Source organism: Chionomys nivalis, chromosome 4 (genome assembly GCF_950005125.1).
Source record: "Chionomys nivalis chromosome 4, mChiNiv1.1, whole genome shotgun sequence".
Taxonomy (NCBI): Eukaryota; Metazoa; Chordata; class Mammalia; order Rodentia; family Cricetidae; genus Chionomys; species Chionomys nivalis.
The window spans coordinates 64,848,586-64,862,250 of record NC_080089.1 but is presented as its reverse complement, the minus strand read 5'-3'; the positions used below and the strand labels follow the sequence as shown (position 1 = coordinate 64,862,250).

The 13,665-nt window shown below is 49.9% G+C and overlaps 1 protein-coding gene across 1 annotated transcript; it reads right to left on the bottom strand.

Moving 5' to 3' along the window:
* Window positions 1–683: 683 nt before the first annotated feature.
* On the bottom strand, window positions 684–7,944 carry Pif1 (PIF1 5'-to-3' DNA helicase). Its single transcript, XM_057768567.1, has 12 exons — window positions 7,369–7,944; window positions 6,653–6,785; window positions 6,441–6,566; window positions 6,208–6,361; window positions 5,990–6,104; window positions 5,798–5,904; window positions 4,050–4,189; window positions 3,676–3,782; window positions 2,578–2,665; window positions 2,332–2,477; window positions 990–1,181; window positions 684–803 (listed from the first exon to the last, which is right to left on the bottom strand). The coding sequence occupies exons 1-12, from the start codon at window positions 7,912–7,914 to the stop codon at window positions 735–737; spliced, it is 1,923 nt and encodes a 640-aa protein (XP_057624550.1). The 5' UTR covers window positions 7,915–7,944; the 3' UTR covers window positions 684–734.
* Window positions 7,945–13,665: the final 5,721 nt, after the last annotated feature.

Below are 13,665 nucleotides of genomic sequence, written 5' to 3'. Positions count from 1 at the left end.
CTTAAGAGATGGAGGGCACGGAAGGTGACTAAAGCAAGGGGTCCCGCCCCCAGGAATGGATTAATGCCAGTCCACAGAATTGCTGTCTTCTGCCACTTGTCTCTATATGATCATGCTTGCATGTGCCCCTATGTGTAGTACCAGCTGCTGGGAAGCCCAGCATAGCTAGACATTGCTCTTAATCTCCCATAGAACTATAAGCTAAGTAAACCATTTTCTTCATAAAGTACCCAGCCTTATGTATTTATAATAACACAAAGAAAATGAAAACAGATCCCGGGGTTGGCAAGATTGTTCACGAGATAAAGAGCCTGCCACCAAGGCCAATGACCTGAATTTAACCCCCAGGACCCACGTGGGGAAAGAGAAAACGAACTCCTTCAAGTTGTCCTCTGATCGTCACATGTATACTAAATAAATAAATGTAATGTAGTAAGACGTCTGCCCTGCCTCTCCAGTCCACAGCCCAGAACTCTGTGGCTGTGTCCAGCCCTTTCAGAGAGCTTTGTCCTCTGTAACATCACCATTTCCAACTTCTGACCCTGGGAGTAGTTTCTCCAGGGGGAGGGGTGACACAGAGACAAAGCTGGTAAGTAGGTCGGTTCGAAACCTTGTCCTGTCCGCCCCCAGAAGGCGGAGGAATGAGGGAAGAAACACAGGCCCCTCCCCCAGTTATCCCCTAGGGCCTTGACCCAGGAGGAAGCTGGGTAGTAGTCCACCGTTTGTCTTCTCTTTCAGCTGAGACGCAGGTTTGGGTTCATGTTCTCCAGATCTGAGTTTGCCTCCTCATCATCTTGGGACTCCTAGGTCAGAACCAGAAAGCCAGTCACAGGTTTGTGCCACAGCCTAAGGGCCAGCACCTGTTTCCTTCTGCCTCCACCCCGAAGGAGTCAACAGAAAGATTTGCTGCCCTAGGGGTCTGCCTACGAGGCCTTCCCTTTGTCTAAGTCTGCCCACACCCAGCAGGTCCACTTCAGCTGACTCCTTACCAGACTGAGGCCCCTGCCCTGCCGCAGGGTGGCATAGAAGTGCAGCACTCGGGAGTCACAGCGAACCACCGTGGGGTCAAAGTCTAGCACGCGTAGGCCCTGTAGGCTGCGGGCCCGCGAGAGAGCCACATAGGCTTGACCGCTGGCAAACACGCGGCCCAGAGAGATCTCCACACAGTCCAGAGACATGCCCTGGGTGATGAAGCGACAGTTAAAGCCAATCCAGAGTCCCAAACAAGGGAGAGCTGAGTGGGGGTGGGGTGGGGAAGCAGGGGACAGGAATCCAGGGATAGAGGAACAGGGTGAGAGAAAGAGCTCTAGGGATGGTCAAACAGATGCCTTGGGACAATCCTTCAGTATGCTGTGTTTATGTATTCTCTCATTGGTTGATAGTAAAGCCTATTTGGCCTATAGCAAGGCAGAATAAGGCTAGGTGGGGAAAGCCAAACTGAAAATAGAGAGAGGAGGGAGGGCGGAGTCAAGGAGAGTTACCAGTGAGCTGCCCAGAAGGCAAGATGCCAGAGGACCCGTAAAGCCACCAACCTCGTGGCAATACATAGATTAATAGAAATGGGTTATTAATAGAAATTTAAATGTAGAAATAGTTAGTAATAAGTCTGAGCTATTGGCCAAGCATTCTGTAATTAATATAAGTTTTTGTGTGTTTATTTGGGACTGGGTGGTCAGGACAAAAAAACCTCCGCCTCCAATTACAAAGAGGGGCAGAGCTAAACCTGTACCAAGCTAACCAAGCTAACCTTGGCCTCTCCACTAACGGTGTGGCTGGACAGGATTCTGAAGCACCTTGGTTCTCTACCTTGTGTAACACCAACTATTACTAGTTGTATCTAGATTTCATATGGTTGCTATAGGGATTAACGTATTCTAGTCCTGGACAGGAAGTGGCAGACGAGCGCCTAGAAAGGGGGAGAAGAGTGTAAACTAAGAAGTGCACTAAAGAGAAGTTTAGGGCTGGGGGTGTGACTCAGCTGATGTCATGCCTAGTTGGCACGAGGGCCTGGGTTCGATCCCCAGCACCCACACAAAGTAGGCATGGTGGGGTGCATACTTGTCAAACCAGCTTTCAGAGACTGAGGGAGGAAGATGAGAAGTTCAAGGCCCTCTACATAATGAGTTTGAGGCTACCCTGGGCTACCTGAGAGCCCACGGAAAGAAGGGAAAAGGAAGGAAGACTGGTAGGTTTATTTTGCTTCTGAACTGGAACATTCCGCCCAAGGGCTATTCAGTCCCCCTAAAACCTTTAAGACATATTCCAGAATGTCCCAGCATTACCCACCTACTCTCTGCTCTGTTTTGCCCACCCCTGCACTGGGTAAGTCACCTGGCTTTTGTGGATGGACATTGCCCAGGCCAGCTGTAAGGGAAGCTGCTGCCGGCTGAGGAACTGACCCCCAGTGACCTGTACTGTCCAGCGGTCAGTGCGGATGACCTCAGTGACACCACACAGGAACCGTACCTGGGGAAGCCCTGAGGAAGACATGGAGAAGGCATGGAGACAGGCACCCTATAGGGTCTGTCCTGCCGTGAAATAAAGCCAAGGAGTACAACCCCCTCCATCATCACTGACCTCTTCCTTCTGACTCAAACCCAACTACCACTCCCCGGGCTCCATTCACCAGGCCCCGAGACACTGACAAGTTCTTCACCAGCATGACCTGTGGAGGAAGGAGTGCAGGGATGGAGAGGGAGCCTCCCTGTGCCTGACTCCTCTCTGGCGGTTAGGGTTCAGAGAGAAAATGGGGGTTATTACTGAGTTGAGTCCCAATTCTTTTTTTTTTTTTTTTTTTGGAGACAGGGTTTCTCTGTAGCTTTGGAGCCTGTCCTGGCACTCGCTCTGTAGACCAGACTTCGAACTCACAGAGATCCATCTGCCTCTGCCTCCTGAGTGCTGGGATTAAAGCTTCACCACCACTCAGCTGAGTCCCAATTCTCAGTGTAACCCTAACTGACTGACCTCTCGGACAAGCCGCCTGTTTTCCTGGAGCTATTGTGACCTTATCCGTGTCAAAGGGGTCTCGACTTCATCAAATCGCCTGGCAAGAAGGTGGTAAAGCAAGGAGGGTCATCTGTATCACAGCACTTTAAGAAGAACTAGGCCCGGCTGAGTGTGGTGGCACACACCTTTAAGACAGCACTCGGGAACAGAAACAGGCGGATCTCTATGAGTTCAAGGCCAGCCTGGTCAACTTTAACAAGTTCCAGGAGGCCAGCTTGGCTACTTGGTTATCCTGTTTAAAAAAAAAAAAAAAAAAAAAAAAGAGGGATTATGTCTGCTAAGAAGACCACAAATCTTGAGGAATGATACTAGCTCCCGCCACCTTTTTCAGCCATAATACTTGCATTTCCCCATGGCTGCCCAATGGACGCTGAGGAAAATTTACCACTCTTGTCCATCCCATAAAGGAGAACTCAGAGCCTGCCCATCTGTGAGGTAGACTACTGTAGATCATCATGGGGCAGACATTCTACCTGGGAACTGAACTCAGTAAGGAAAAGGGACTTGCCCAAAGTGGCATTGCTCAACAGGGCTCTTGATGTTGAAAAGTGGGAAGGCTGAAGACAGAAAAGTGGGGGAAAGTGGTCACAGTAGGTCCATCACTGTCAAGTGGCCTTGCTAGAGCCTTAATAATCAGAGATACAGCCCCCATCATCGTTTCTTACTCACCTGAGCCCCCAGCTTTAACTGAAGGACACGGCTAGCGGGACACTGGGCATCCAGGGTCCGGGATAGCTCAGGGTCACTGTCTATAGCCTCAAAGCTGTGTACCTCACCTGAAAAAGGAGAATTGGGAAAACAGGTTATATAGTATTGACTTGTGACTCAGCTTCCAAAACTGTATTAGATCAAGACGGTTACAGGGGATGGGCTGGGGACAGCTCAGTTGCGATCTTGGAATCAGCTCATCACAGTGTTTGGGTCATAGTTCCGTTTGTAAATGCACATTGAGCTTGGGCCCACTTTTCTGGGGATGTGTGTGGGGGAGGGTGTCACACCTGGCCCTCCCAGTTGGTTTCGCCAGGCCCAAGCCTTCTGTTTACCTGGAAGCTCCTTCAGCCGCCTCTCATTGGTAAGGGCCACATCATCCTGGTGGGTGCAGAGTCTCGTGGCTACAATTCCATCTCTTCCCACCTTATGGGCAGCTGTGGCCCTGAGCTGGCGGGTCACTTCATCTGAACATCTGTGGGGGCTGCACTGTCAGACCAGAGATCCCCTGGACACCAGAAAAGGTGGGGGCAGAATGGTCTGCTGCACAGGCAAAGCCTTGGAACCCTAAAAGGGCACCAGGACAAGATTTGCTGCTACCCGACCCCCAGCCGGTCTACTTGTCTCTCAGATGTGGACTGTGGGCATGGTGGAGCTATTCCTGTGTGTGCCCCGAGAGGAATTGGCCACCTCTGAAGCCACGGCACTCCCGAAGAAGCAAGATTATCATGAGTGAGCTCGGGCCAGAGGTTTGCAGGCCTGGAACAAGACACTGGTGTTGACACCCTGTAATACTGTCTCTCCTATCATCAGACTGGCCTTTAGGGTACAATCTTCTAGCCACTTGCTTACTGCCTTGGCTGAAATAGCTAGCCTGAGTAGTTTTTCTTTTTCTTCCTCCCATGCGTGTGTGTATGCGTTTGTGTGTACGTGTGTGTGCGCACGTGTGTGCGCGCACGCTTGTATGCGCGTGTGTATGCGCGCGTGTGTGTGTATGCGCGTGTGTATGTGTGTGTGTATGCGCGTGTGTATGTGTGTGTGTATGTGTGTGTATGTGTATGCATGTGTGTGTATGTGTATGCGTGTGTGTATGCGTGTGTGTATGTGTGTGTGTGTATGTGTGTGTGTGTGTGTGTAGAAGAGTGCTCACATTTCACAGGCTGGAAGTAAATGTTTTACTTTTAGCCATTTTTTTATTTCAACCCCCGGAGACAGGATCTCATTATTTAGCTCTCTCCGTCCTGGAACTCACTTTGTAGACCAGGATGGCCTCGAGATGACAGAAGCCTACCTCTGTCTTCAGAGTACTGGGATCAAAGGCCTGTGCCATTATGCCCAGAACCTTTTTATCTCTTTTATTGCTTACAGGTCTCTCACCAAGTCTGAAGCTTACTCACCAGGTCAGGAATTCTCCTGTCTGACCTCCCCAGCACAAGGATTTATAGGCGTATGCTGTCAACCCTCAGCTTTTTACATGGGCACTGGGGATTCGGATTCCAAACGCAGATGCACATACTTAACTGACTGAACCATCTCCCCAACCTGCTAGCCTATGCTTCTATGTCAGGTACGGTATAGGTGGTAGGTCTGTTGTTTGGTTTGGCTTAGTTTTTTTTTTTTTTTTTTTTTTTTTTGGTTTTTTTTCGAGACAGGGTTTCTCTGTGGTTTTGGAGCCTGTCCTGGAACTATCTCTTGTAGACCAGGCTGGCCTCGAACTCACAGAGATCCGCCTGGCTCTGCCTCCCGAGTGCTGGGATTAAAGGCGTGCGCCACCACCGCCCGGCTGCCATAACATTCTTGACTAGATTTTATCCTAAGTTGTCCAGTGTCCTATCCAAATCTTATTTTCCTGTATATACTGTTTGCTCCTGAGGAGAAGCATCTCTCCCATTTCCCTGGGCCAGGTGTGGTTACCACAGCCTGTAAATTCTAGGACTGAGGAGGTGGAGGCAAGAGGATCAGTAGTTCAAGGTCATCCTTGGCCACACAGCCACTTCTAGACCAGTCTTGGCTACAGGAGGCCTGCCACCCCCAAGCAAACCATCCTCGCTTCCTCAACCACGGCCCCTTTCCCAGTACCCACCTGCCCAGCCTCACAGCTTGCAGCAGAGAGATGAAGGTCTGATCTGCCTGTCTCCACACCTCAGTCAGCTCCAAAGTCACCGGCACACACCTACTCCAGCTCTTGGCCTAGTGGGGAAGGGGAGAGGTTAAGCCATGGAGCAGAGAAGACTCCCCCGGAAGCACAGGTCAGGGGCCAGGGTGTGAGCAGTACCTGGAAGCAGAATCGAGGGTGCTGGGAGCCCTTGGTCACCGGTGGCAACTGTAGGAAGTCCCCACAGATGATGAGCTGGATCCCTCCAAATGGTTTCTTCTGTTGTCGGACAGCTCTGGATAGGGGCAGAGAGTGCTCTAGAGAGGCTGGGTGGGCAGGCTCCTTGGTGCCATCATCAGATTCAAACTCCAGAGACTGCCCTTGCTGTTCATACTGACCTGGCCACAGCTTCCAACTTGTCAAACAAGTCTGCCTCTACCATGGAGATCTCATCAATGACCAACCGTTGGCAGTTCAGCCAGCCCTGCCGCACACCTGGCCGGTTAGCCAGGGCCACACACTGGTCCAGGGGAGCCTGGCCTGAGCCGATGCCTACGAGGGACACTCTTCAGTCTTTGCTGAAACCCCAACCCTTTGATCTCTCCCTCCTTTCCCATAGGCTCCTACTTACCTGCAAAGGCGTGCAGGGTGGTGCCCCCGATGTGGCAGGCTGCCACCCCAGTGCTGGCAGTGGCCACTGTGCCAGTAGGGGGCAGGGAGCCCAGGATGTGCTTCAGCAAATAGGACTTTCCTGTCCCTGGGCAGTAGGCGGAGTCAGGGTTGGCTGCTGCTCCCTGCCACCCTAGAGCTGCTCCCCAGCTCCACCCATTCTGTCTCTGTTACCTGCACTCCCAGTGAAGAAGATGCTCTGGCCTTTCAGGACCATCCTCAGCACAGCAGCCTGCTCCTCAGAAAGCTTCCGCTTGTTGGGGTGCATGCTCAGCTTCTTCACAGGCAGGGGCCACCTTGGAGCTTCCTGGGAGGAACAGGGCTCTCTCAGAACCTCCTGCCATGCTGCTTGGTCTATACGCATTACATTGCAAGACAGCCCTTTGCCTTGCTGTTAACTTCACTTCGAACTTTTGAGCAGGTCTGGTTCGTCTGGAGTTCGTCCCAACAAATACTAGCTTCCACCTCTGGCTTTTCGCCAGTTCAGTGCCAGGCATCTTAGAGTGGTGGCCATCTCTGATCGAATCTATAAGCTCTATTAGACCCGCCCGATGGAGACTAGACTATTATCAGTTCCATTCTCTGAAAGTTCCTCTCTCTGGAGGCTGTAATACCCATTTTTCCTTCTTAAATTTCCTTGCCTAGTCTTCTCTGCAGCTTTCTCTTTGAATATGGCCTGGACCACAGTTTCCAATTCTCAATTTATCCCAATCTCGGGAATTACAGGCGGGGAAGCATGGACGATTTCCACGTCCCTGTCATCATACTCAGATGTTGTAAGATTGGCATTTCAGATCACCAGCGGTCCCCTTAATACACCATCTTCCCCCAACCTTGGGCCTCCTGGGTCTCTTCAACAGTAGCACACCGACTCCCTTTCTGGTCCTCACCGTACTAGGTTTGGATTCCGTTGATCGCTTCTCCAACGCCGAATCTGGAGCCCGGTTGGCCACAGCACGCCGCAGTTCCTCCGGTTGCACTGGACTGATAGTGACAAAGTCTCGGGGCCGCGGGCCGAGCAGCTGCGCGCGGGCAGAGGCAGGTCCTGGTCCCGGGGCCGCCGCCAGCTTCAGGCGCAGCGTGCGCAGGAAGCGGCGCAAACGCTCCGGGGGACAGTCGGAGAGCAGCAGCTGCACTGAGCCAGCGCGGGGGGCGCCATCGGCGGGGAGTCTCAGCGTGCTGCGCCCGGCAGCAGCGAAGCGGGTGAAGAGGCGCACGGCCCGCAGCGGGAAGCAGCGTGGCCGCCCCGCAGGTCCCGGCGCCTGTAGTCGCAGCATTAACTCTCGGCGTTCGTTTCGGCCTAGGCTCAGCTCGGCGGTGCGCAGGGCCTGGCGCTTGCGAGGCTGCCCTCCAGGACTCAGCTCCTCCACGGCCACCCGGCACCGCAGCTCCGCGTCGTCACATTCACCTGTGGCCGCCTGGGTGCTAGAAAGCATTTCCACTGCTTGCGGAGACCAGAGCACAGAAGTCACGGAAAATCGGGATGTTATAGGTGGTATGGACGCCGTAACTTAAAAACAAAACAAAACAAAAACAAAAACAAACAAACAAACAAAAAAACCTGTCCAGAACACTTAGGGTGAAGAGGCTGTCACTGGTAACAGAAGGAGCCACCAAGATACGCAAGATACTATAAGCACTCAGGAGCGAGGCGTAAACACTCTAGAAATGTCCTCTGCTGCAGTTCTCGGGGCAGTGGAAGGTGACATCAAACACACGTTGGGCAAGCGAGCCTCTGTTATCCTGCAATGACCACATCATAAAGTGATTCCTGGTCAGAAAGGAAGCCTTGTTTGAAGAGTCCTACGCAGGTCACTACCGGACCTTCGTAAAGGAAGCAGAGCAATCACACATTGGGGCGATGGGAAGGAAACTGGCTGAGACAGGCACATCCCCTTCATACACCAATTAGTAAGTATCAGGGTCAGTATGATTCCCGTGCTTCGGAAAGGATGAATTCTTAGCTAGGGAATTTATGAAACCTCCGGACCCAGCAATCCATTGTCTCCCCGTCCGACCCACTCATTCCCCCTTTCCCGGCGGGAATCCCTAAAATAATCACGTTCTTTGCCTCCTACCTCAGGGATCCAACTCACTTGTTGCTTTCGGAGGAAAAAGCCGATCAGAACCGGCCGGCAGCAAAGCTACAGCACTGAGAACATTCAAATACTAGAAATAGAAAAATCACCCTATCGCCGTCCTGGTCTTTAAATTCTCTAGCCAATCAGGGGTGGGGGCGTGGCCACGGGCGGGCCTTTCTGGGGCTTTTGACTCTGGGCTCTGGAGTTGTACAGTCCCCAGCAATGAGGCTTATCTTGGAGTAGCGTGCGCTTTGGAGTTACGCGAGTGGGCGTGGTGGGGTAGGGAAGTGACTGTGGCTGCGCCGCGCGAGGCGTACTGTTACCCAAAGCGGCTCTGAAGATTTGAGAACCCTTCTATTAACACTGTCCTGTTCTTGAACCCCCACACCTGACTGTGACTTGCTCTAAGGAAAATCTCTCTCGTCCTTTGCACACCCTGAACCCACCCACAGAACCATTGTAGTCTTCAGAGCAGGCCATTCACTTGCCAGCCAAGTCTGCTTCCCTGTTCCCTAATTTTTTTTTCACTCTTCTCTGCCCTCCTAAGAATTATTCTATACACTTATCTCTTTTGGATAAAGACCTTTAAGACCAGTGTCAGGTGTCCAGAGGGTAGCCAGCAACTCCTTGTCTTCAGGGAATTCTTATTCCTCTTGTTGCACTCAGAGAATTTAATCTTTTTTAGTTGGGGGTCTTGCTACATTGTGTAGGCTGGTCTTGAATTCCAGGGTTTAATGGATCCTCCTTCTTCAGGCCCCTAAGAAACTCTGACTACAGGCACCTGACATGATCCAGTTTTGAAAACTTACTTTTAATTATTATTTTTCCCTCGCTGAAGTTTGAAATTACATAGCTGGAAGGGATCTTCTAGGTGAGTCAAGCCACCTCATCTTACGGATAATGACAACCACCACAGACTAAACTGCCCCCCCCCCTTTTCAGGATATCATGTATCCAAGGCTGACCTCAAACTTCTCAAAGTTGCTACTTGCAGGGACATGACACTGGGTTTCTAATCTTTCTGCGTCCATCTAAATGTGACCCCACACATCCACCACCATGACCAGCTAGTTATGAGGTGCAACATTACAACCACAGTTACATTCTACATGCAAAACTGTTTCTTCTTTATGTGTATGAATGTTTTGCCTGCATGTGCACCACTTGGGTACCTGTTGAATGCCTTGAAACTGATGGTTGGGAGCCACCATATGAGTTCTGGAAATTGAACCTAGGTCCCATGCAAAACCAACGTGTGGGACTGGAGAGATGACTCAGAGGTTAAGATTACTAGTTGCTCTTCCAGGGGTTCAGAGTTCAATTCCCAGCACATGGTGACTCACAACCATCTACAGTGGATTTGGTGCCCTCTTCTGGCATGTAGGCATACATCCCAGAACACTATATACATAATAAATAAATGAAAAAAACAACCAACATGTGTTCTTTACTACTGAGCCATCTCTCCAACCCTCAAAACTTTTTCATCAGAACTGGAGAAATGGCTCAGAGGTTAAAAGTACTTGTTCTCAGCATTTACATATTGGTTCACAACCTTCTATTCCAAGGAATCCAACATCCTCTGTACACATACAAGCATGTAGGTAAAACATTCATATACATATATATGTGTATATTTAAATAAATATTAAAAATTAAAAGACTTTTTCATTATCTCACATAGAAACTTTGTACCTACTGAAACAAAAATTTTCAATTTTTTATTCTCAGACCCTGGTACTCGAACATTTTATTATGAAAATGTTCAAGCAAATACAAAACAGAAAGGCTAAAAGAATTTTACAGTAGAGCACAAGCAATGATCCATCAGGTAAGGGCACCTGCCACCAAACCTGACAACCTGAATTGATCCCAGGGACATATATATGTGTGTGTGTGTGTGTGTGTGTGTGTGTGTGTGTGTGTGTGTTAGTGATAAAAGCCAGGGCCTCACACGTGCTGGTCAAGTGCTCTACCACTGAGAAACACCTACAGTACCACTATTTTGTTTTCTTTGGTGTGTGTTTTGCTGTTGGGTTTTTTTTTTGTTTGTTTGTTTGTTTTTTTGTTTTGTTTTGTTTTGTTTTTTTGGTTTTTTGAGACAGGGTTTCTCTGTGGTTTTGGAGCCTGTCCTGGAACTAGTTCTTGTAGACCAGGCTGGTCTCAAACTCACAGAGATCCGCCTGCCTCTGGCTCCCAAGTGCTGGGATTAAAGGCGTGTGCCACCACCGCCCGGCTTGCTGTTGTTGTTTTTGAGGCAAGGTTTCTCTGTGTAGTCCTGGCTGTCCTGGAACTCACTCTGTAGACCAGGCTAGCCTTGAACTCAAGAGAGATCCTCCTGCCTCTGCTGCCCAAGAGTTGTGATAAAAGGCCTGTGCCACCATAGCCGGGCTGTTTGTTTGTTTGTTTGTTTGTTTGTTTTAACTATTAGATTGACTCATTTTATTTTGTGTGTGTGTGTGTTTTGCCTGAATGTGTACCATGTGTCTGCTGAGGTCGGAAGAGGGCTTTGGATCGCCTGGAACTAGAGTTACAGATGGTTGTGAGCCACCTTATGGGTGCTCGGAATGGAACCCAGCTCCTCGTAAACCATTTCTCCAATCCAATCATCTAAGTTTTCTGACTTGTATTTTAATGTTTTTTAAATAAGCACGTGGGCAAGGAATTCTGGGATATTCTAGGATGTATTCGGTATTATTTGAACGTGTTAGACATTTTTCCCACCTAAGTTTTTGTAAAAGCAACAACAGCGAGTCCTTGTAGGAAAAGAAACCCCAGAGCTCAATTTGGTCACTGTGGAGAATTAACGTTTCTTGGATTCCGCCCTCCTGCCCGCCCTAGCTTGGCAGTTCTGTCATTTAGGTCTTGATTGACGGACGCGAGGGGCGGAACCAGAGGGAGCCCTCACATCTGCGGTCCAACTTCCTTCTTTACTGCTTTGGGTTGTAATGCGCATCTGCGAGGCTCGACTTGCTGCTAGGGCTGAGGTCAGTTTCGAGGGAGGCACAAAGCTGCTTTTGAATTTCCTTTTGTAAACCCCAGTCCAGGGTTGGAGGCACACACTTGAAGGGAGGGATTTCTCCCTTATAAAATTTCCTCTTGTAGAACTCTTTCCAGGTTTTACCCGTTCTCTCCGACAGCAAGGTCCCAGTCCGCTCTAAAGAAACCACTGTAACTTTAGCAAAGGGCCGTATCATGTGATCCTAACGAGAGCCCCACCCCTCCGAGACCTTAGGATCCTTTCTCTCCAAGTCTTTGCCTTCCCTCTTCTGAAATCCGAAGCTTGTGAAGTGTGATTAGAAGAGATGAACGAGGACAGAATATTAATTTTTATGATTTTTGTAGCTTCCAGAGCCCAAACAAGGCACAGTGGCTCATGCCTCCCTAAACGCCATTCAGACACTGAGGTAAAAGCTAGGCTAGGGTGTGAGACCCAAATTCAAAAGCAACCCCCCACACACATAAACAATCCCCAAACAGAGTAGGACCTCACCTTGTACAGCTTCTCCCCCTCCCTTCCCCTACAACCTCTGCTTCTTTGCCCCCTTCTCCCCTCTCCCCTACACACCTCTGTCCCTGTCTCTTTAATTTAATGACTTAATTTCCATTTGCTGACTACCAATATCTTACCCGAGCTTGCCCATCTTCACTCACCTTTCTGATAAATCTTGATGCAAAACGCCAATAGGCATGGCAAACTCACTTTCTCCAGAATAGAGCTTTTTAGTCTTCTCCACTGCCCCCGAACACACCTGCTTTTCTCCTGCCTTCACCCACTAAAATAGCACTAACATTTGGGGCTCCAGTTGAAAACCTACACCCTATCTTTGATGCCCTCCTCACCTACCACTGACACTTGATCTCCCTCCAAAATGTATTTAGTGTCTATTAATTTCCTCCTATCCTCATTCCTCATCCTGTGGTTAGAAGGCATCACCCCGACCCTGAATTACAACAACAGTCTCCAGCTACCTGGAGTTCCAATTTCCACTCTTAGAATAACCCATTCTCTAAGTAGCAGCAAGCAGTATTGTTTGTTTGGAGACAGGGTTTCTCTGTGCAGCTCTGGCTGTCCTGGAACTAGCTCTGTAGACCAGACTGGCCTCGAACTCACAGAGATCCACCTGCCTCTGCCTCCCGAGTGCTGAAATTAAAGGTCTGGCACAAGTGGGATTTGATTTTGAGTTGTTTATCTTCCTGTTTAAGGAATTTCATGCAGGGCAGAATGTTTCAATCTTGGAGGAAGCTGTTATTCAATACTGGGGTACTGGCGCATTGTTTTCTTCGTCCTTCAAAAAATTAAATTAATTTATTATTTTATGTGTAGGAGTGTTTTACCTGCAGGTGTCTGAGGCCAGAAGAGGGCCTTAGATCTTCCTGGCCCTGGAGTTACAGACAGTTGCGAGCCACTGTGTGGGTGCTGAGAATCAAACCTGGGTCCTCTGGAAGAGCAGCAAGTGCTCCTAACCAATGAGACATCATCTCACTAACCCTCTCCACCCTCCAGTCCTAGGAATGAGCGGCGTGTGCTCCACCCTCTTCCATGAAGAGCTGAAAAAGACCCAGGAGTCCAAAGGCCAGCAGAGGGCAGTGAAAGAGAAGCTTGAGCAACTGGCCTCGTAACTGAGGCTATGGCAGCTGGAGTCAAAGGAGGTCACCACTGATCCATCCCCCACACACAAAATCCTGGGTGTTGTAGCATGGGTCACACCTGATCAGGAACACTCGTGTGTGTATGTGTGTGCGTGCGTGCGTGCGGGAGGATGTAGCAGTCACCCTCCAGGCTTGTTTCCCCAATATAAAATGAAAGTGCATGGCAGAATTGAAAGGCTCTCTCGCTGGTTCCTTCACCCCACTCTCCAGCAACGTGGTCAGCTCAGGGCTGGAAGGAGGAAGGGTGATGAAGACAACTTGAGAACCAAGGGGGTTGAACGAGGGAGAAGCGATACGGGAGTTTGGGATTTCAGAGAGGCAAAGGCAGACCCCTCGACTCTGGTCATAAACCCCACGCTCATGGCCGAGGCTCCACCCATAAGTTTCCACAGTCTAGAAACCATCGCCACTACTCCGACTTCGGAGAGGAAAGAGGAGGCGCACGCCTTTAAT

What these genes read in the sequence shown, in the direction of transcription:
- Pif1 (XM_057768567.1), bottom strand. Translation starts at nt 7,914, where the DNA reads ATGCTTTCTAGCACCCAGGCGGCCACAGGTGAATGTGACGACGCGGAG. An exon ending in ACCCTCGATTCTGCTTCCAG is followed by an intron (nt 5,905 to 5,989) that starts GTACTGCTCACA and finishes CTTCCCCACTAG; the next exon opens with GCCAAGAGCTGGAGTAGGTG. An exon ending in GTTTGAGTCAGAAGGAAGAG is followed by an intron (nt 2,478 to 2,577) that starts GTCAGTGATGAT and finishes TGTCTTCCTCAG; the next exon opens with GGCTTCCCCAGGTACGGTTC.